At 35.0% G+C, this 21,575-nt stretch overlaps 2 protein-coding genes across 3 annotated transcripts in view; one reads left to right on the top strand and one right to left on the bottom strand.

The window, feature by feature from the left end:
- The window catches only part of LOC136037282 (calcium-activated chloride channel regulator 1-like), a 58,626-nt gene extending 56,102 nt beyond the window's left edge, over positions 1–2,524 (top strand). The window contains exon 12 of the mRNA XM_065719920.1: positions 1,152–2,524. Coding sequence (XP_065575992.1) covers positions 1,152–2,068 — 917 coding nt within the window. The 3' untranslated portion in view covers positions 2,069–2,524. The remainder of the gene's footprint in view (positions 1–1,151) is intronic.
- A 15,021-nt stretch (positions 2,525–17,545) lies between these two features.
- LOC136037267 (calcium-activated chloride channel regulator 2-like) overlaps positions 17,546–21,575 on the bottom strand; it is a 113,528-nt gene continuing 109,498 nt past the window's right edge. For both annotated transcript variants that reach the window (XM_065719905.1, XM_065719911.1), the window contains exons 12-13: positions 20,963–21,187; positions 17,546–18,760 (exon numbers count right to left, since the gene is read on the bottom strand). In XM_065719905.1, the coding sequence (XP_065575977.1) occupies positions 17,796–18,760; positions 20,963–21,187 (1,190 nt within the window). In that variant the 3' untranslated portion in view covers positions 17,546–17,795. The remainder of the gene's footprint in view (positions 18,761–20,962; positions 21,188–21,575) is intronic.

Genomic DNA, 21,575 nt, shown 5'->3' with positions numbered 1-21,575 from the left:
TGGGAAGTGTACAGTCGTTTTCAGTTTTTTTTTTGGTTTTGGGGCTGGGGTTGAGGGGAGGGGGCTATGTGGGAGGATCTTTCCTTGGAGAAATATGTCATGGGGGAACAGAAATTCAATGAAAAGGGCGCAGGATTTCCTAAAATTACTATAAAAAAAAAAATGAAAAAATAAACATGGAAATTTTTTTCAATTGAAAGTAAAGAGTAGCATTGAAACTTAAAACGGACAGAGATTTCTACGCATATGAGGGGTTCTAAAAATACTTTAGCATAAAGAGCGAGGTATTTAGGAGGAGATAAATACCTCGCTCTTTATGCTATAGTATTTTTAGTAATTTCAACTATTTATTCTACGGCCTTTCTGATTCAGGGGGTCATTCTTAAAGAATTAGGACAAAACTTACGATTTAGTGTAAAGAACGAGGTATTAACGAGGATACAAACCCCCTCATATACATAATAAAAATTAATGAATATAAAAGTTTGTTACGTAAGTTAATTCTTAAGTTACGTATATTTTTTACTAATAAAAAAATTCGTTAAAAATTAAAATTTATAGTTGCCTCTTTATGTAACCGAAAAATTGCATGGCAACTAGGCCTCCTTCTCCATCCCTTATTTCTCAAAATCGTCTGATCAAAACTAAGAGAAAGCCATTTAGCCAAAAAAGGAATTAATATGCAAATTTCATTTTAATAATTTATATGTGGAGAGCCAAAATCAAACATGCATTAATTCAAAAACGTTCAGAAATTATATAAGAAAACTAGTTTTTTAAACTGAAAGTAAGGAGCGATATTAAAACTTAAAACGAACAGAAATTACTCCGTATATGAAATGGGTTGTCCCCTCCGCAATCCCTCGCTCTTTACGCTAAAGCTTTTAATTGTTTTAAAAAGCAGAATTGTGGCAAAGAGTCAAACTTTAGCGTAAAGAGCGAAGGATTGCGGAGGGGACAACACATTTCATATACGGAGTAATTTCTGTTCGTTTTAAGTTTTAATATCGCTCCTTACTTTCAGTTTAAAAAACTAGTTTTTTTTATAATCTTAGAATAAGATTAGGCTCCAAGTTTTTACCCTATAAACTTTTTTCTCAATTTGAAAAGTATATAAAGCATAGATCAATAATATTTTCCATTCTTTTCAGCCTCTCAGTATGATCTACGTTACACCTCCATCATTGAAGAAATTTATGACCCAGACTTGTTTGATTTACTACCTGTTATACCACTACCCTCTGTTCCAAAAATGGCTGGAATAGCATCAAACTTCAGTTTTCACTTCAACTCTTATGACACTGTTTTTTACTTCGTTCTTCGTGCTGTTGATGAATCTGATAATTACAATGAAATTTCAAACTTGGTAACTGTATATATGCCCTCTCCTCCAACTACAGAATCAAATGAAATAGTTACACCAAGGCAAATTGTACTGATTCCCCGCTCTCCACAGAAGCTAAGTTATATTGCAATAGCCGGAATAGCAGCTGGTGGCTGTGTAGCAATAACTTTAATGCTCATTGTAGCTTGTTTTGTTGTGATTAAAAACAAAAAGAACAAGTTAAATTATAATAACAATAAAACGTTGGCTGAGGTGAGCATTTACTCAGAAGAAGGAAAAGGCCCAAATACTCAGCCTGAAAAGCTCTTAGTTACTCATCAGAAATCAGAAAAACCAATCCAGCCAACTCAACCTGTTCACTGGACTGCCACACAGTTACTTCAAGAACACGAACGCCGTAATAGTTTCGCTCGCAATATCGACAATTTCAAAAATTTTGAGCCACAATACGGTGCACAGCCAACAGCTTTTGTTCACTACCCTGCCCCAGCAGAAAGATATGACTTGGGAGGTGGCTCTAGCCCGAACAGTTACAATTCAAACCAATCAGATGGTCCCATGCTACCACCGCCATATGAAAGGGACTATCAGGGATCAAAATTACCACCTCCAACGTTTCCTAAGCCTGCTTTAAGAGCAATTAGCTATGCCAATCCTAGTTTACAAGGCTCATTCGCCTCTTTAGCTAGTGATAAGAAAAGGAGAAATGTGACTCAAGTGTAAAGCAGTGTTTTACTTTTGAATTTATTTCCAGTGTTTCCACTCACAGTGGAATTCAGCTGGATCGTATTTAGCCTCTCAGTATAATTTATAGTTTTATCAATATTTAAGTTGTTATTATAAAGAGTTTTTGGTATCATTATTCAAACGTCTACTCTACAGGAATTTATAATATTCTGACAATTTCTTTGAAGTTTTTTGGGGAAAAATGTGGAAGCACTGGTTGAAGATCTGTAACATTTAATGCCATACATGTTAAGTATTTTCGAAGTATTGTTGTTGATTCGTAGGTTAGACTGATATGAATTTTTTGTACAGGATTGAAGCTTTTGAATTTCTTGAGTAGCCTGAAAGTGCTTTTTAATTTGATCTCGTTAATAAATTTTGTATAATAACATTTTTAAGCGCTTCCATTTTTATAATGATTTTAAGAGTAAAATCGCTTTATATCTGTTTTCACCTATTGTTTAGTCTAGAATTTAAACATGTTGGACCAGTTTTAGCAGTATTTGCAGCTGCCACAGCCCGTGTTACCCAAAGTTTTTTTTTTTTTTTTTTTTTTTTTTTTTTTTTTTTTTTTTTTTTTTTTTTTTTTTTTTTTTTTTTTAAGAAACTGTCTGGAGGGAAAGATTTTCCACATAAGTCTAATTTTTAAATAATCTTTAGCTAACTACTAAATGACTAGATCAATAATATAGATGTCTTCAATTAATGAAATGTATTAGGCTACGTCAGTCCCGTTTTCTATCTTTTTATGCCACAAAAATACCAATATTTGATCTAAAAGGGTCGAAATACCGAAGAACGGAAATTGCAGGGTAGCCAATCATCCTGAAATTGAAGGAAATTGTATGTTAGCTTCGGTATTGACAGAAAGACAAGTTTTGCAGAAGACATTATCCATGATTAGTCGATAATCAAAGAGGGATCCTTGAGGTAAGAGCCCAGGACCCCAAAAAGACCTCTGGACGTGAATTTTATGGAATCTTAAATTCACATAAATTTTCCAATGATTTTTATGCAACAATTCTAATTTCTCTTTTGGTTTATTTTTCCTCTATTCTCCCCAATTAATTGCAATGAACAGAATATATTATAACTAAATTTATTCCAAATATCGAAACGCAATTTAAAAAGTCCTAATGAGAGCCTGTTAACCTGTAACAATTATAGAAGTTGGTTAAGCTCCTTAAAATGTTTCAGAATCAGATATTTAATTCTGAAAAAAAAAACAATTGAAAGAAACAAATACGTTCTAGCAGACTTTTTGCAAAATAGTGTTGCAGAGCGACATTACTGCTTCCATATTTTTTCTTTTCAGAATAAGGGGTCAGTATCTCAGTAACGCTAGGAAATGCAAATGCTCCTTGTCACCTTAATCAAAGTTTTCATTGAGCAACCGTACTGAGAGCTTCTATTTATTTAATTAATAGCTTTCGCAATCGAATTACATCAAACAGCTCGTGGTACCAAACTGTAAACACGGCTCAATAGTAACCGAAATTCTAAAAACGGAATTTTGATGTCAATAGATACATCAAAAGAACTCGGTTGTTATGCTGATTCAAAATATATAAAATTCATTAGGTTTTGTGTTACCCATCAAAAGCTATGCGCCTAAGAGAACTTGTCTGATTTTCGAAAAAGGGGAGAAAGTCCGCCTTTTGGCTCACAGGTACATAATTTTTTTTTCAGTGGCGATTGCATCGAACCAATAGTCCTAGAATTTTGGGAAAGGGCTCATTCGAACGGAAATTAAAAGTTCTAGGGTCCCTTTTAAGTGATCAAAAAATTGGAGGGTAAATAGCCCCCCTACACCCCCATATTTTTATTTATTTAAGATAGTACACCACCATCGTTCCTACCTTTCCCAGTGGCCTTAATTCACAAAAAGTGTGTTTTAGATTTTTTTTTTTAATCTAGGAGGGCAATGTCGTTTTTTTAATAAGAATAACTAACAAAGGCATTTCTCAAAGAGAATACCAAAAAAGGAACTTTTAAAAATCAATGGGAAGCCCCCCTTGATTGGAGCCCTTGATATTTGGACAATTTGGGTGAAAATTAACCCTGGGAGGGATCTATCCCCTAGTCTCTGCGAAACGACCTTTTTACCCTGTACTTGGAAAAGTTCGAACAAATTTAAATGTGAAATAATGCCAACTATTTTACTAACGATTCTGTCATGTGTTAGCAATGGACAGACCTTCAACATTTTTTAAGGGGATGGGAGGAGGTCTTTAAAATCGTTAAGGGTTTATACTCTTTAGAATACTGTAAACTTGCACTTTGGAGACTTTAGCCCAGCCCCCTCTTCCTCCAGAGGAAGTATAGGGATGCTCTCCTGTCCCTCAAATTGGTGCAAATGGCCCCATCCCCCTAGAAAATGTGAAAGATAGGGGTTCAATCATGATTGCAGCGATGGTTGCAGCCCGTTAAAGAACGAACTAGCCTAAATTAATAAATAATTTAAAAAGACATTTTCTTAAAAGAAGTCAAAAGAAAAAAAAACATTTGAAACTGATTCATGAACGGCAACTACGATTCCAGTTAAGATTAATGGTTGAAGTTTACAGTGAAAACAAACTAAGTCAGTTTTTTTTAAGGGTGTTTCTAATGTACAGCCTATATACCTAAATGCAAATATTGCCTAAATTTTTCTTTTTTTGAATTTAACACTATTTTCGATATTTTGGAAAGAAATATTATAAGATTTAATATTTGTATGTTCTTGTCCTTTCGACACGCAGATTGAATCTCAGACTCGGATGTTTCCGGGCGTGGCTTTGCCTACTCCGCCTCCCCAAGGTACACAATATGAATAGATATACAGAAGATAAGCAGGTCAAAAAAATGAATACATACTACACGGGAAAAGGTGTTCAGATTTTTCTTAGCCGAACTTTAGTAACTAAAATAAGTGACATTTAAACTTGAAACCTACTGAAATTTATCCTCTATATAAGGGCTGGGGGAGAGACAGAAACAGAACACTAATCAATCGTCCTGATTTTCGTTATACATTTTTCTCAACAGGCACTGCAACCCTGCGCGAAAGTCGTTTTGTTGTGGATTGAGGGGGGAACAGGGTTTTGTGGATTGGGTGGATCACAAATTTTCTTCCGAAATCCATGCAGAGTTTCTCTCTTCTTTTTTCCAGAGTTTATATTTTAAACTTTGTCAGCAGCTCTTCATACAACATTTCTGCCTACTTCGAAACTATCATTAGAGCTCTTTCCTGAACTCTTGCGAGCCTGGGACTTTGCTCAGCCGTCAGTCCAAAATGCCATACAGGAGCTGCATACTCCATAATTGGGCGAATAAAAGATTTAAATATTCGGAAGAGGTGATCTGGAGGTGCGCTATGTTTCGAAATAAGCCTGAGCATCTGCAGCCCAGCATTACCCCTTTTTACTAGACTAGTTATGTTTGCTTCTCATTTTAAATCACTGGTTACAATAACTCCCAAGAGTTTAATCTTACTGACTTCAAGAGAATCAGAGACAGCTGGCAGGAAATTTGGCTCAGAAAAATTTAAAAATGAAATAGTTAAAATTAAAGATTTACTGTCATTTACTGTCATTTTTGAAACGGAAGCTTTAGTTTTAACATTATCAATTAAAATTTGAGCTTTGCTACATTCATTTGCTTCACAAATTTCTCCAAGGGTAAGCTCATCAACATAATCCGACGGTCTTCAAAATCATTAGCAATATAACTAATCATATCTAAAAAAAAGAATAGGACCCAGGATGGTACCTTGAGGTACACCTTAAAAAACTGGCTCAGGTTCAGAGAAAGAGTTCTTATATTTTAAAATTTGGAACCTATTTATTTAAAATTCTGAATGGTTTTCACAATAGCAGGGTTCACTCTAAAATCAATTAAAAGCTTAGAAATTAAAATATTATGATCATACAGATCGAAACCCTTTTAAAAATCAATTTTATTAAGTTTAGCCATTTACCAGGCTTATCAACATGCTTAAAAATAAAATGTAAAAGACTGACTAGATAATGGGATGTTGATGTATTCTTTCTGTTACCGTACAGATGAGGATCTAAGAGGGGCTCAACTTCAGCTTTTAGCCAATTTGCTACAAAGCTTTCGTACATTTTGCTGAACAAGGGCGTCAAAGAGATTGGTCTCACGCCATCAAAATTAAGTTCAGTGTCTTTTTCATGGATTGGAGTAACATACCTTGTTTTTCATATCTGTGGGTAAACTGAAAAAGTTGAAATGCAATTAAAAATTTGTGTTAGTGGCTTAGTCAATTTGCCAGGAAATGTTTTTATAAGTTCAATCGGAATATTTATGGGAGTTATACTAGTTCGTTGAGGTTTCTTTATTTTACTAAAAACTTGATCCTCAGAAATAGTAGGTAAAGGTACGTCATCATGTGGGATTTTCTTATACTCTTGTTTCGTTTTATTTACCTCAAGAGGCGGCAAAGACTGGATTATTATGGCCAAATGACCATTTAACTGGTTAGCAACTGTTTCATCATTAGAATCTGAATAAAAATAAACACAACTTGGGGAGAAAATTTTTTCGGGGGTTGGAGGGATTCCTGGTCGTGACAATGGATTTTGATTTAAGCCCTCCTAAACACTAAATCCCATGTTTATTTTTTAAATATTGATTTTACCTACGTAAAATGTTATAGAATGACCAAATATTTAGTCTTAGTAGAGCATTTTTGTTGAACCTTCATATTTTCCTCATTTAATCAAACAGTTCGCGGTAACGAACTGTAAGTAAGGAGCGACTCGGCTCAATAGTAACGGAAACTCTAACGAAATTTCAACAGATGTATCAAAAGAATCAGCATATTATGCTGATTTCAAATCCATAAAATTCATCAAGTTTAGTGTTACCCATCAAAAGTTACAAGCCTGAGAAAAATTGCCTGATTTTTGAAATAGGAGGAAACAGCCCCCAAATTAAAAAGAAATCACATCATCAGATTCAGCGCAGCAGAAAACCATATCGTAGAAGTTTCAAGCTCCTATTTGCAAAAATGCGGAATTTTTCTATTTTTGTCAGAACACAGATAACGGATGCGTGTTTATTTGGTTTTTTTGTTTGTTTGTGTGTTTTTTCCCTATTGGTGATTGAATGGAAATAATGGTCCTAAGAGACTGAGAGAGGGTGCATTCGAACGGAAATTAAAAGTATCACTGCCCTTTTTAAGTGACCAAAAAGTTTGGAGGGCAACTGGGCCTCCTTTCATGCCCATGTTTTCGCCAAAATTATCTGATCAAAATTTTGAGATAGCCGTTTTATTCAGTTTAAAGACAATTATGTCTTTAGGTTTAAAATGACCCCCATAAACCATGGGAAGAGGCCTGTAAGTCATGCGGTTCACCCTTTGTTGAAGTATAGTATTTGTTATTGGGAAATATCCAGACATACTTTTGGGGGTGGGGTGCTTTGGGTCGATTTATATAGATAAAATCTTCCTTAGGGGGGGGGGGAGCTTCCGGGGGGTGAATATCCCAGGTTACATGTTACACTGGGGAGAATTGACAAAATTACTATGCGAAATTCTTTTTAATTGTCTTACATTCTCTTTGCAAAATCTCTTTGACATCTCTCATGTGAAAATGTTCTGGGGGACTCGTCCAAAGGCTTTTTTCTGCGTGTTTTGATTTCCAGGAAATAAGTTCCACGGAAGAGGGTATTTCCGGAGTGATCGACAAATCGATTGTAAATTAAAGTTTTATTCAAATCAAAGAAGGCTAAAGAGAATTTTTCACGCTGAATCGTCCACAAGCAATTTTACATGGAGGGGGATTCTTAGCGAGGATGGAGCTGTCTGGAGTGAATTTGACGGCAGAAGGCGCTTTACGCTAGAGAAGTTTCCACGGAGGAATTTTCTGTTAGAGGGAGGGGTATATTTCATAGAGGGTGAGCCAGATTTGCCAACATTATTTGGAAAACGAGCAGAAATTATTAAATATATGAAGGGTTGCCCCCTCCTAAATACGTCGCTCTTTACGCTAAAGTTTGACTGCTCGTCCCAATTTTTTTAAGAGCGTCTACTGAAACATAGGGCCCATTTAACTAGAATCGGAAGCTTTTTTAAAAGTCTTAGCAGCTTTACCGCAAATGGTAAGGTATTGAGGAGGGGGAAACCGTTCATACATGAAATGAATCAATTTCGATTTGCAAATTTTGTTTTAATTTTTAATGTACGGTGAGCCAAATTTGAACATGCATTAGTTGAAAAACGATTAGAAATTGAATAAGAAAAACAAGGTTTTTTTTTTTCACTGAAAGTTAGGAGCGACATTAAAGCTTAAAAACAACAGAAATTATTCCGTATGTTAAAGCGGCTGTCCCCTCCTCAACACCTCATACTTTACACTAAAGTTTGTCTTGTTCTAAATATAGAGCTGTGACAACGAGTCAAACTTTAGCGTAAAGAGCGAGGCGTTGAGGAGGGGATAGCCCCTTTCATATACGGAATAATTTCTGTTCGATTTAAGCTTTAATGTCAATCCTTACTCTCAGTTAATTTTTTTTGTTATTTAATATCAAGATCATATCAATTTATAGAATGACATTATGTATTAATAGGTGCCTTTATTACAAAACATAGTAAAACGGCAAAGTAATCGGTTACCATTCAATAGTATTAATTTTTTTTAAAGAAGGTGGGAAGAGTAATTGAAAAAAAAACATAAATTATCTGCTAATTTCTTACATTTAAAAAGTAAACAGTACTGTGATTAAGACAAGGTAAAACGTTTACGACACAAGTTGTTATCTCCTACCGTATTTTGAATCTAAAATATTTAATACTTTATCTGTTGAAATTGCTGCACCTCTGTGAATGAATGTCAGTGCCAGTCTACAAAGCCAGTCTTGGCCAATAGTACTTAGCAAATGTGTCTTCAATCTCCTAAGTGTTGAGAACGTTCGTTCCGCCGTGCACGTGGTTACTCGGAGATAATATTTGTAGCAGCTTGAAAATGTTCGGGTAAAAGTCCCTGTTTACATTCTGTAGAGCCTTGATAGTATTTGAAGGACGATCACATTCTGCTTGCTTTTCCTAATAGCTCTTCCACTAATCTCAGCTTCTAATAAGTGCATTTCAATCTTTCAAGCCCTTCAAGCCCTTCGTGCATTTCAAGCCCTTCAAGTACTCCGAACCTAAAACAATGGACGTCTTGCAACATACAAGCGGCAACGAAGAGTTCAAAGCTTGGGAAACTCCTCGTGATCCATGAATCATCCCTGCAGCTGGTTTGTGAAATCTTCAAGAAGTGAAAATGCCATTGGAGAGGGAAAATATTGGTCTGGATTTGAATTTTAAATGTTACCTTGGTTGCGCTGTAATGCAGTGACAGGAAGAAGTTTGATTTCTTTACCAAAACTAGCTAATAGCATTTTAGCTGTCTTGTAGATTCCAGAAAATTCCACCTTAGTGTGGCATCCATGTCTGTGTCACTACTTAGTTCTTCCAAGGTGGAAATAATTGTTTTTAAAAGTTCTTGAAACTTATGTAGACTATTATGGTTCTCAACCCACTTGGTTTCACACATCCATGTAAGTGTGTTCCATTGTGGTTCAAGACTTTCTGTTTTTTTTTCTTTCAGCGAACACACTCTTTTAGGAGAGCTTTTGAAAACACTTATAATAGATTTGTCTGTGTCAACACAATCTCTCACACTCTGTAAGTTGTAAGAGTGACAAAGATTTAAATTTAAGGATTGAGACATAAAGATAATGGGCATAAAGAGCTTTTGGATGCTGTTTTCTTATCCAAGCTTGGACACCGTTTCATGACAGATACCTCATCATAGCTTTGACGTACCATATCCTTGCATTCTCTACCCAGACTTGACAAAAACAAAATGATAACATTGGCCATTGATTGAGCATTTGTGCCTTCAGCTGTGTAAAACCTGAAAAATCTTCCTTTTCATATTATATGTTTTTTTGTACCATACAAAGAGAGATAGTTGTTCATATCCTATTGTGTGTGCAGTTTCATCAACCAAAATATAGAATATACTAGCTTCAACTATGTCTTCAAGAATTTCTGTTTGAATGGCTTCTCCACATACAGCCATCACATCATTCTCAATTATTTGGCTCAAGTATATAGCACTTAGGGAAATGTTCCCTGTATGTTCAATGAGTTTTTGTCCCGAATTCCATTTTTAATCTGAGCAAGCCCTGAAATTCCCATCATTAATAGAGGGCTCTTCATCATCCAGCTTTAAGTGCCCTGAATCACTGGTTCCTCTTAATGCAAATTCCCGTTGACCGCAAAACTGAGTCGCATATACTGTAGAAGCCAGCATCTCTCAATTTTCTTGCACTTATATCTTCCTAGCTGAATCCACTTGATTTTTTATGTCACGTTTAGAATTTTTTACAACGCTGGTAAAGTTACTCCCTGATTCCATTTTGTCTTATGGTGCATACATTTATTTTGATGATGTCTAAAGTAATCCAAGGTACCTTTTCCCTTTTCCCCTGGCAGGGAATTAAAGAACTGCATCTTTTACCTACGAATTGCATAATAGTTTTAATGTTGTGTCTGGGTCTATTTTTTCAGAGGGGATATTGAGATATCTTTCTAAATCAAGAACATTTTCACCATCTGAGTCAGCTTCAACGCTGTCAAAAATACTGAAATCGTCTAATGACAAAGCTTGACTTTCACTAGAGGTCCCTATAACTAGCTTTTTCGGCATTGTATCATTCTAGACATCAAATTTCTTAACTTTACAACACTTTACCACACGGGATGGATCCTATCAAAACCAAACTTAAGGATGTCAGTGGTTTTGTGATGCTCATGTGCTCATGGTTAGGTTTCTACTTAATGTCTAGCCTAATAATGCACGGACCATTGTCTGCTCATTTGACGAGTTCTCCTTAGTTTTCAACTCGTTAGCAGGACTTAAGCTAACCAATAGTATTATAGAAAATATTTAACCATTAAATACTGTTCATTTTATTTGCCCAATGATGATTTTCGATAACCATACATTTCTTTACCTAATAAGCGTCTTCAGTCGACAAATCAACGTTTTTCACTGAAATGCGGAGCCAAAAAAAATGTAATTTTTATTTAATTATTTTGAGAGTTTGAAAAACTGTATGTAACTTAATTAACTTTTGTACAAATTATAATTTATTATTTATACGCATGGACGTATTTGTAGTCTATTCGTGTTTTGTGCAGTTAAATTTAACATTGGTAACACAGTCCAGGATTTTACTGTAGGCCTAACATAAACTGTGAAACATGTAAAGTAAAAATACATACCTTTTTTTCTTTCTGTAAAATTTTCTGTAGTCAACAAATGATGGTCAAAGTCCCAACAACCAACATCCAAAGAACTAAGACACCAAAAACTGTATCACAACACTGCTTCTAGCCACTGAAAAATTGCATTTCGTGTCGGCGGGTGGCCTTGAGCTACACTAGGACTCGATTGATCTATCTCTAGTGTTCTCTATCTAGTGTCTAGTTTCTACTGCCTTAGTACAGTCACGGCAAAAATAGTCGGACAAGCTCACAAGGGATCAGGGTGGTAACCTGTTGCATCCATGTGATGTCTAATCGTGTATTGCATGTTGTAAGATTAGTTTATTAAGAAAAAAAATAAAAAAAAACAAGTTTTTTTTAACTGAAAGTAAGGAGCGACATTAAAACTTAAAACGACCAGAAATTACTTCGTATATGAAAGAGGCTGCTTCCTCATCAACGCCCCGCTCTTTACGCTAAAGTTTGACTCTTTCACTCAATTCTTCTTTTTAAAACAGTAAAAAACTTTAGCGTAAAGAGCGGGGCGTTGATGAGGAAGCAGCCTCTTTCATATACGAAGTAATTTCTGGTCGTTTTAAGTTTTAATGTCGCTCCTTACTTTCAGTTAAAAAAACTTGTTTTTTTTTATTTAATTTCTGAATGTTTTTGAATCAATGCATGTTTTGATTTTGGCTCTCCGCAGAGGAATAATTAAAACAAAATTTGCATTTTTTTTTTTGCTAAATGGCTTTCTCATAATTTTGATCGAATGATTTTGAGAAAAAAAGAGCGGGGGAGGAAGCCTAGTTGCCCTCCGATTTTTTGGTTAATTAAACAGGCAACTAGAATTTTTAATTTTTTACGAATATTTTTATTAGTAAAAGATTTACGTAACTTATAAATTAGCTTACGTAAAGAACTTTTGTATTCTCATATTTTTATTACATATATGAGGGGGTTTTCCCCCTTGTCAGATCCTCGCTCTTTACACTAAAGCTTAAATTTTGTCCCAATTCATTAAGAATGACCCCAGAATCACAAAAGCCGTAGAATAAATAGTTGAAATTACTAAAAATACTTTAGCGTAAAGAGCGAGGTATTAGGAGGAGGTGAGCCTCTCAAATGGGTAATAATTTCTGTTTGTTTTAAGTTTTAATGCTGCTCCTTACTTCCAGCTGAAAGAACTTTTTCATATTTATTTTTTCATTGTTTTTTTTTTTTTAATAATGCTAGTAAATCCTGCGCTCCCTTCATGAAGATTTTCTTCCCCCATGACAAATTATCGATTGAAAGTTCCCCCAGCATATCCCCCTCTTCTCAACCCCTCCCCCAATCAAAAAAATCCTCCTGAAAACGCCTGTACACTTCCCAATAACCATTACTATATGTAAGCACTGGTCAAAGTTTGTAACTTGTTGCCCCTCCCACGGGGACTGTGGGGGAGTAAGTCGTCCCCAAAGACATAGTTATAAGGTTTTTCGACTACACTGAATAAAATGGCTATCTCAGAATTTTGATCTGTTGACTTTGGTAAAATAATTAGCGTGGGAGGGGGCCTAAGTGCCCTCCAATTTTTTTGGTCACTTAAAAAGGGCACTAGAACTTTTCATTTCCGTTAGAATGAGCCCTCTTGCAATATTCTAGGACAACTGGGTCGATACGATCACCCCTGGGAAAAAAAACAAAAAACAAATAAACACGCATCCGTGATCTGCCTTCTGGCAAAAAAAATACAAAATTCCACATTTTTGTAGATAGGAGCTTGAAAATTCTACAGTAGGGTTCTTTGATACGCTGAATCTGATGGTGTGATTTTCGTCAAGATTCTATGACTTCTAGGGGGCGTTTCCCCCTATTTTCTACAATAACGCAAATTTTCTCAGGCTCGTAACTTTTGATGGGTAAGACTAAACTTGGTGAAACTTATATATTTAAAATCAGCATTAAAATGCGATTCTTTTGATGTAGGTATTGGTATCAAAATTCCATTTTTTAGAGTTTTGGTTACTATTGAGCCGGGTCGTTCGTTACCACGAACTGTTTGATCTAGATATTACTCTGCGTGAAATGCACAATGATCTAAAGTATGTTGCTGGATCCTCTGCTGTATCGATTGTTTTATAATGTAACTTGCACTTTTTAAACCTAGTCTTCATTTTTACTGCTAAATTTCGGGAGGGTGGGGGGGGGGGTGCCTAACCCCTACCCCTTGCTACGGTCTTACCACAAGGAAAGTGTTCTTAGTGTCATGTTTGTGCACAATTTTATTTATGAAGTTTTAGTTATTTGTAAATTATTAAATTTGAAAAAAAGTTATTGGCACAGATTAAGCTTCAGCTAAAATAAAAGAAGACTGTATTTTAAAGACATAGAGTCAAAGAAAAAAGGACAAAGACCCATACATTTGAGTAAGACTGTTCTGTGAAAAATGAGATGGGCTTTGTCTTCTATATAATCTTCTACGTCCCAGAAATTACTTGAATCTTGATTTCTTAGGGGTGTTTCCCCACTTTTTCAAAAATCAGGCAAATTTCCTCATGCTAGTAACTTTTGATGTTTTTAAGTATTAGCAGATTTTGATGAAGTTTTGATGTATTAATTTTGATGTGTAAGTATTTTAAGTATTAAAATTTGATTCTTTTGATGTATCTATTATTATCAAAACCCTGTTTCTTAGAGTTTCGATTAGTATTGAGCCGCATCACTCCTTAATTGCAGTTCTTTACTCCGATCTGTTTGAGAAATAAACATACGATTAGTATTTAATTCTGCCAATCATTTTTGTTTTTACTTGTCTTTAGCTTTTACTTTGCAAGACTTGGTTTTTAAGTATAGGTTCAATTTTTGAAAGAATATCGTAAATAGAATCTCCAAGGTAATAAAGCCAATAAAACCAAAGGGATTAACAGCATTAAAAATTATCATACGATTATTTCTTAACAGAAAAATTAAGTCCACTTCAAATTTTAAATTGATATTCCCATTGCTTGTGTGGTTTTATGGAAGTAGCTGGTTAATTGTATATGTGAGCATTAATTGTATATTAAGACGCCTTGTTTTATTTAATTAAAAAAATGCAAGTTTTTCAACTGAAAATAAGGAAAAGCATTGAAACTTAAAACAAAAGAAATTATTATGTATAAAAAAGGTTGGCCCCTCTTCAACAACCGGCTCTTCACGCTAAAGTTGTTTAGTACTTTTGGAAAAGCTTACTTATTTTTTTAATTAAGCGACCCTTGCTTTTAAGGAGTCGTTCTTAAAGAACTAGGACAAAATTTAAACTTTCAAACTTAAAAGAGTGAGGTGCTGAGGGGTAATAATTATTACGCCTTCATAGGTGTAATAATTTTTGTTTGTCTCAACTCTTAATGTTGCCCCTTACCTTCAGATTAAAAATACTTCTATAATATAATTTCGGATAATTTTAAAAATGATGCCAAGAAATCCAGCTCCGTCTAAAAATCACCCCTTCCCCGCGGAGCGATCCTCTATACACTTCAATCCCGATGAAAATTTACCCCGGACAATTACCCTTAACATCTCCTCACATAAAATTGAGTCGGCAAAGAGAAAGGAAGCCAAATAAAATTTCGTATCGGAATTCTGGCAAATTGCCCTATTGTAAAATTTCCTCTGAAAAGTCCCTAATCCCAGAAAATTCACTCCTCGTGAAAAAATTTCTCTTTGGAGAATCCACCGAGCAGGAAATTCAACGCCCTGCCCCCTCTTCTACCCAAAAAGATGTATGCAAACTTCCCAATAACAAACACTATGCGTAAACAACGGGCTGAGTTTTCAACATAAAGACCTACCCCCAGGCACTGTGGGGGTTAATTTATCTTCGAAGGCATAGTTTTTCAACGTTTTAGCTATGCTGAACAAAATTGCTTTCTCAAAATGTTGATCGGACGATTTGGGAGAAAAAAGAGGCACGGGAAAGGGGCTAGTTTTCCTACAATCTTTTTCGTCACTTAAAAAAGTCACTAGAACATTTAATTTCAGTGGATGATCCCTCTTCCGAAGTTCTAGGACCATTGGCTCGATACGATCACCCCTGGGAAAAAAACAAACAAAGAAAAAGACAAAACATGTAAACACGCCCCTGTGATCTTTCTTCTGACAAAAAATACAAAATTCCACATTTTTACAGATAGGAGCTTGAAACCTCTACAGTTGGGTTCTCTGATATTCTGAATTTCATGAAGATTATTTGACTTTTTCTGGGGTGTTTTACGATGCTATAGACAGCGAGATGCTGTAGACAATGTGATAAGAGAAGAATAGTGCGATTTTGGAAAGGGTGAATGATGTATCGACCACATTTTCACTCTTATGTTAATAATTGAGAAGTGTCTGGGTTATCAAACACCTTTGGTCCTCAGTTTTATAGATATACAGTTTTAAACACACATTTTTATAGCAAGCTTATGATTCTGTTGATTGAAGAACTTTAGCAAAGGACTTAACTTTGTATGGTAAACCAGACAAATACATTAAAGTGATTAGTGGTATGTACGAGAACAACGCTGCTGCGATTGAGTTAGGAAATGAGGTTAGCAGCGGGTTTCATGTTAAATCAGGATTTCAGCAGGGTTATGTTCTATCTTCCTTTATATGGATAATTTTACATCATATATGGATCATCACATAATATACATGCTATTTTTCAGTTATTTATAAATGTACCAAATAAAAGTAAAAAAGAAGCTTTTAAGACTTTGATGACATTTGTCATCAAATGTCATCCTAAGCACTGGATGATAATAGCGGAACATTCAGTCACTTTCACAGTCATTAAGACTATATTCAACAGGATTTGCTTGCTGATCTAGCTCCTCACCTTCAGACTTAAATTCTGATTCAGGTCACCGTGACTATTCTGAAGCTCTCCCCTTCTTATTCTTCTTATAGAAAATTTAATGTCGTTGATTCTAAGGTTGGTCGGTCATCCCGATATATACCATGTTGGTATTTTTTATTTGCTATTAGAAAAATAAGAAGATAAATTTAGCACCTGTAAATTCAGCAGCATTTCATTTTTAATCAGAACAATATTCATAGCAGTATTACAGAATTCAAGAACAGTTAGTGAACTTTTTAAGTCTATGGACCGGTAACGTACTTTTCCTTACAATTTTGAAGAACCTTTATTCATTGCAGTATTACAAAGTTCAAGAGCAGTTAGTGAACTTATTAAATCAATGGACCGGTAACTTGCCTTGACACTGACGTGATTATTTTTTTTCAAACGTTTTTATTAGTCCAACCTCCTACTCAAAACCCCCTGAAAATTCCGAGTTAATACTTTAAGCCAATCCTGACATGTTGCTGATAGCCTCCCTTAATAAATTACTTGCACAAAGAGTGTTTGAATTATTTCGGTTTCCCCGTCAAAATACCCACAAATTTTGATTTTCATACCCTAAGCCGTTCCCGAGACATTACTAATTAACCTTTTGACAACTCATTTGCTTCAATATCAACTTGAACATTGCACGAAAGAAATGTTTTTTTTTTTCTGAAAGGAAAAAGAAAAATGAGCATGTGAACTTAGGGAAGCGTTAAAATGATGGATTTATAAGATTGATCAATTTTTAATTTCTTCATTACAATTTGATACAAAACCAAACAATACCAACTGAAAATTGTAATCTCATTATCGAAATCAAATCTGGAACAACTCTATGGAAAGACCGTTGATTTTCACTTCATTTATATTTTTTGCAGAAATCTTTCAATATTCTGATGTTTGTTCATTACTAAAACCTTTTACTAAAGCACAATTTAGTAAAACTCTATTATACATGAAGTCTAATTTTTCTACTTAAAAAGATTGTAAATACAGCAAATGGAAACACAAAAATAATCAAAAATCTTTATTCAAAACAGTAAAAATAACGCAAATATATTTACAAAAATTGATGTACAAGAGATCACAAGTGATACGACACTTCTTATATGGCAAGGGTGCTACTGTGATTTAAGTTAAGTTCTGACAAGAAACGGTAAATTCCCCCAATCGAAAACTATGAAGCAACCCTCCTAAGTTAGTTCTCGCAGGTCCATTAAACATGAAATACTCCAACGTCTTTTCAAAAACAAATTTTTCAGCCTTCATCTGACACAATGAACTGAATATTGACGCAATTGATTCTTTTTGACGTAATTAGTTTTGCTGATAAGGAATTTAATATCTGTAAGAACCTAACTACCCTAAAACAGAAATTTTGGCACCGGTTTCATTGTCCTTCGGAAATAAAATTTTGGTAAAGTCTGGAAAATTTACGCCACAGAAAAGGCATGACTTGGCAAAAGAGAGTCTCGCTCCTCAAAGTTATATTATTTAATAGCTGGAGCCCGAACAATACCTTTAACTGGATTGAAACACTTGCCCTGGTTGAGCTTTTCATCAAATTTTCGAATAAAATACCTCTTGTCTTGCGCAGATTTCATGGATAAAATCTACACTTGAGTTATATTTCGACGTTTCCTATCACTAGCTAAAGAGGTCACTGACCCCTGTAAATTAGGACTTGCTTTTAATATTATTTTAGGCTTTGGAAGTGTTGGAGGAGGAACTTTTTGATAATCACCAGAATTATCATACGGAGGAGGGAAACCGTCCGATGGTGCAGAATAGCTCCCAGATCTGGGGCTACCACCACCTCCATAAGGTCCATATCTTTCTTCATTTCTGAAGCCATAGTCTTGTTGGCTTTGATAACCACTATAAACTGATCCAACTTGCAGATAAGATTCATTTAAGTATGAATAATCACTAGATGGGTTTGGACGATAATTTGGATAAATATGAGCAGTGCCTGCTGGTGTTTGTCGGCGCTCATGTTCTGTTAGCAACTGACTGGCAGTCCAATGCACTGGTTGTGTAACAGACTTTGCAGCCGAGTCAACTGTGTCAATAGAATTATTTCTTGAGCTATCTTTTAGTGCACTAGTTTTTATCTGACCACTTGTATATATTGTAGGATTTTTTAGTGCATTTTCTTTCATACATTTTCCTTTTTCTTTTCTTCTACTAACTGCACAACAGCTAAAAGTAATTATCAAAATAACTGCGAGAAAACCACCAGCAGCTATTCCAGCAATAGCACCCACAGTTAAATGAATATCATCTTCTGAAACTGTATCTGTTGCATATGGCATGGGAGTTGTTGAGGAGGTTGAGGTTGTGGGCGGAGCTGGAATAAAAACTTCAACTGAATTAGATAATTTTCCCTGGTTGTTGTTCTCATCAACGGCTCGCAGAGCAAAATAATAAGGTTTGTCATAGTGGGTAAATCGAAACGTATATTCAGTCTCGGATCCAGCAGCCAGTGGAGCTTCTGAAAGTGCTATTGACGGCTGCTCATCGAAACTGTCGTATAAATCATCCAAAGAGGTTGAGTAACGAAGGTCATAGGATTTGGCTGTAAAAAAAAAAACAGTATAAAAATTTGCTCCTATAGTAAAATTGCTCCTAAACAAAAAACAAACGGTCATTAAATGGAAATTATTAATTGATCAGAATGACAATACATAATTGAGTAATAGCAATGGAATTAAAATCGACAATGAACTATTTTAATTAGCATTCTATTTTAATTCGAGAGCTTGAAGATAGGAAGTTTGACGTTCTATCACTATGTTAAAAAACCTCCCAGAAGAGATTATATCCCACAACATCATTCTCTTACCTGCTTTAAAGCAAAATAAAAAGTAAATTCAAAATGAAAAGAAAATATAATTCCCACGACTTGTGTCTTATCATCATATTGAGAGACCAAATAGCTTTTCTTTAGTATTTACTTCTGACTTGCATAAATTCAAGATGTGATTGAAAAAAATGTTACAAAATAGACTCCTTAAGTAATAATAAATAAAGAATACAAAAATAATAATAAAAGAATAACGGGAACAAGTAACACTAACAAAAGAAAAAAAACAGGACACCACAAATATTCCCCAAATAACATAAATAAGGCTAGTTTTAGACTGGTTGTTGGAAATGAAAAATGTAGGCTTTTCTGCCTTTTATCACTAAGGTTTTGTATTTACAATACATATAGTGAGAATAGAAAGGAGTAAAGCTTCCAAACCAAGATACCCCATAGCCCATTGAACTAGCCCATGAAACGCGCTGAATACAACAATGTAGGGGACAAATCATAGTTTAATAAAGAAAAAATAAAACATCAAAGCTTTATTTAAATTACCGTACCCAAGCTGCAAAATATTAACAATTGTGAAAACTGAAATGAAGCTATTCATGTGGGAGGGTCAAAAGATACACAAAAATTGTCGAAAAATATATGGGACTTAATAACTAAATTTGAAAATGAGAGAGAATATAGGAGAAACTCTAAAATATTGAGATTTTTGTAGATTTCCTGCCCAAAGAATTCCCCCCTGCATATATGTTTGGGCAGACAATATTTACAAATTTAGATAAAAATTATATCAAAGTATTCTTTACATGCATTCTTTGTGGCAAATGTGTTTTTAACATCTCTATAGTTATTTCAAGTACCGATGGATGGACAGCCAATCCTGGCTCATTAAATTTCGTAAGTAAGTCACACAATTGTAAGTTTTATCTTAAATATGTATTAATGGATTGTATTCAAGAATTCAACTGCTATATCTTAAACAAGAATTCCCCCCCCCCCAAAAAAATAGTTTAGGAAATGTAAGTATTGATATGATCTTCAATGTAACCTAGCCTTTTTTCTCTTTCACTCTCCCCACCCTCCTCTGAGCTCCACCTCTTCTGACATCCCCCCGTACATATAAATTTAATATAAAATGTCAGTAATTTTTTATTAAATCCTTGCTCCTGAAAAAATTTAAAATGTCATAACAATTTTCTTTGCTTTTCCTCCATAATGAAGAGAAAAAAAAATAATAGTTTATTTTTAAGATTGGAAACTTTACAAGTTTTCAATGTCTAAAAATTTAAACAAGGTGGCAAGAATATATTTAAAGAGACAGTGTTGAATCTTTTAGACCATTAAATGCCAGGTCTTGTTTTCAAGTGAATTAAATAGGCATAACAGCATAAAATAAGCATCCGAGAGAAATTATGAATTGAGATTCAGATTGAGTATAGATAATCACATGAGATCGGATCATTCTTCAAAAGAAAATACATAGAATTGAGAGTTCCCTCCCGACTTCCTTCATATCAAATGAATGATGAGCTGGTGCTATGTTTCTACACCTCGTTGACACAACCTCGGAGTAAAAAAAGGTAAAAATGCGGGACCCGAAAATCTGAACCAGCGTTGCCGATCTCTGTCTCAAGGCCCTTCAGCCAGGAGGTGCAATGAGGAGATGGAGCCAGCCATCCTGGGCTTTCGCACACCCTTCCTGTTTACCTTTCCCAGATTCCTTCAGGTGCCCATTTTAAAGCTTGGTCGACTTTGGCTGAGCTTACAGAGTCACACCAATGACCCCCGTCCCAAACCAAATAATTGGGTATACTAGGATTCGAACTCTCGCCCTCTCGGATAGAGGATCCTAAATCCAGCACACCAATCCTCGGAATAATATGGGTGAAAAAACACAGGTGAAAATACCATAGTAGTTATAGAAAAATGTTAGATAGGAGAGGCAGGCCTGAAAATAATTACCTAATCCACTGTCGAAATCTGCACCAGGAGCTGTCCACTGAATCTCTACAACTGCTTTAGGCTCTTCTATTCTAGCCCTTAGATCGGAAATTCTGTTTGGAGGAATTTGCGACAATATTGGAGCATTTACAACCCTTAGTGATTGAGGCGGGGATATCCTTTGAAAACTCGGCAAATAATCCCTGTCTTCCCTATATATAGGAATTTGGCTACCACAACAAGGACCTGCAACAAAAAATGTATAAATTTAGCCATTTGTTTAACCAAGAGTCTTTAAACTTGGGACTAGAAACGCAAACCAAAAAAGACAAAATACGACTTTCCAGCTTCCATCATCTCACTCTTTTGCAATCCAAATAATCCTTACATGGTCTTTAAAGAGTCAGAGTAAAAGGTTATTATTCATAAAAACTATTTTTGAGAAAAAAGAAAATGAAGTTAGAGCAATTCTTACAATGCTTATTACTTCCTAACAAGTATTTGATTGTCAATTACCATTTTTGGGGTCCTAGGAACATCTTGCAGGCTGCAAAGTTTAATATAGGTTTTGAAAGAATTTTAATTCCGGTTTTCTTGTTTGCAATTAAATTTCTTTTCCCAGAGCCTTGGTAAG

The sequence above is a fragment of the Artemia franciscana genome, chromosome 2 (assembly GCF_032884065.1).
Source record: "Artemia franciscana chromosome 2, ASM3288406v1, whole genome shotgun sequence".
Taxonomy (NCBI): Eukaryota; Metazoa; Arthropoda; class Branchiopoda; order Anostraca; family Artemiidae; genus Artemia; species Artemia franciscana.
Note: the sequence above shows the minus strand (reverse complement) of the source record. Positions and strands in the feature narration are given on the sequence as shown.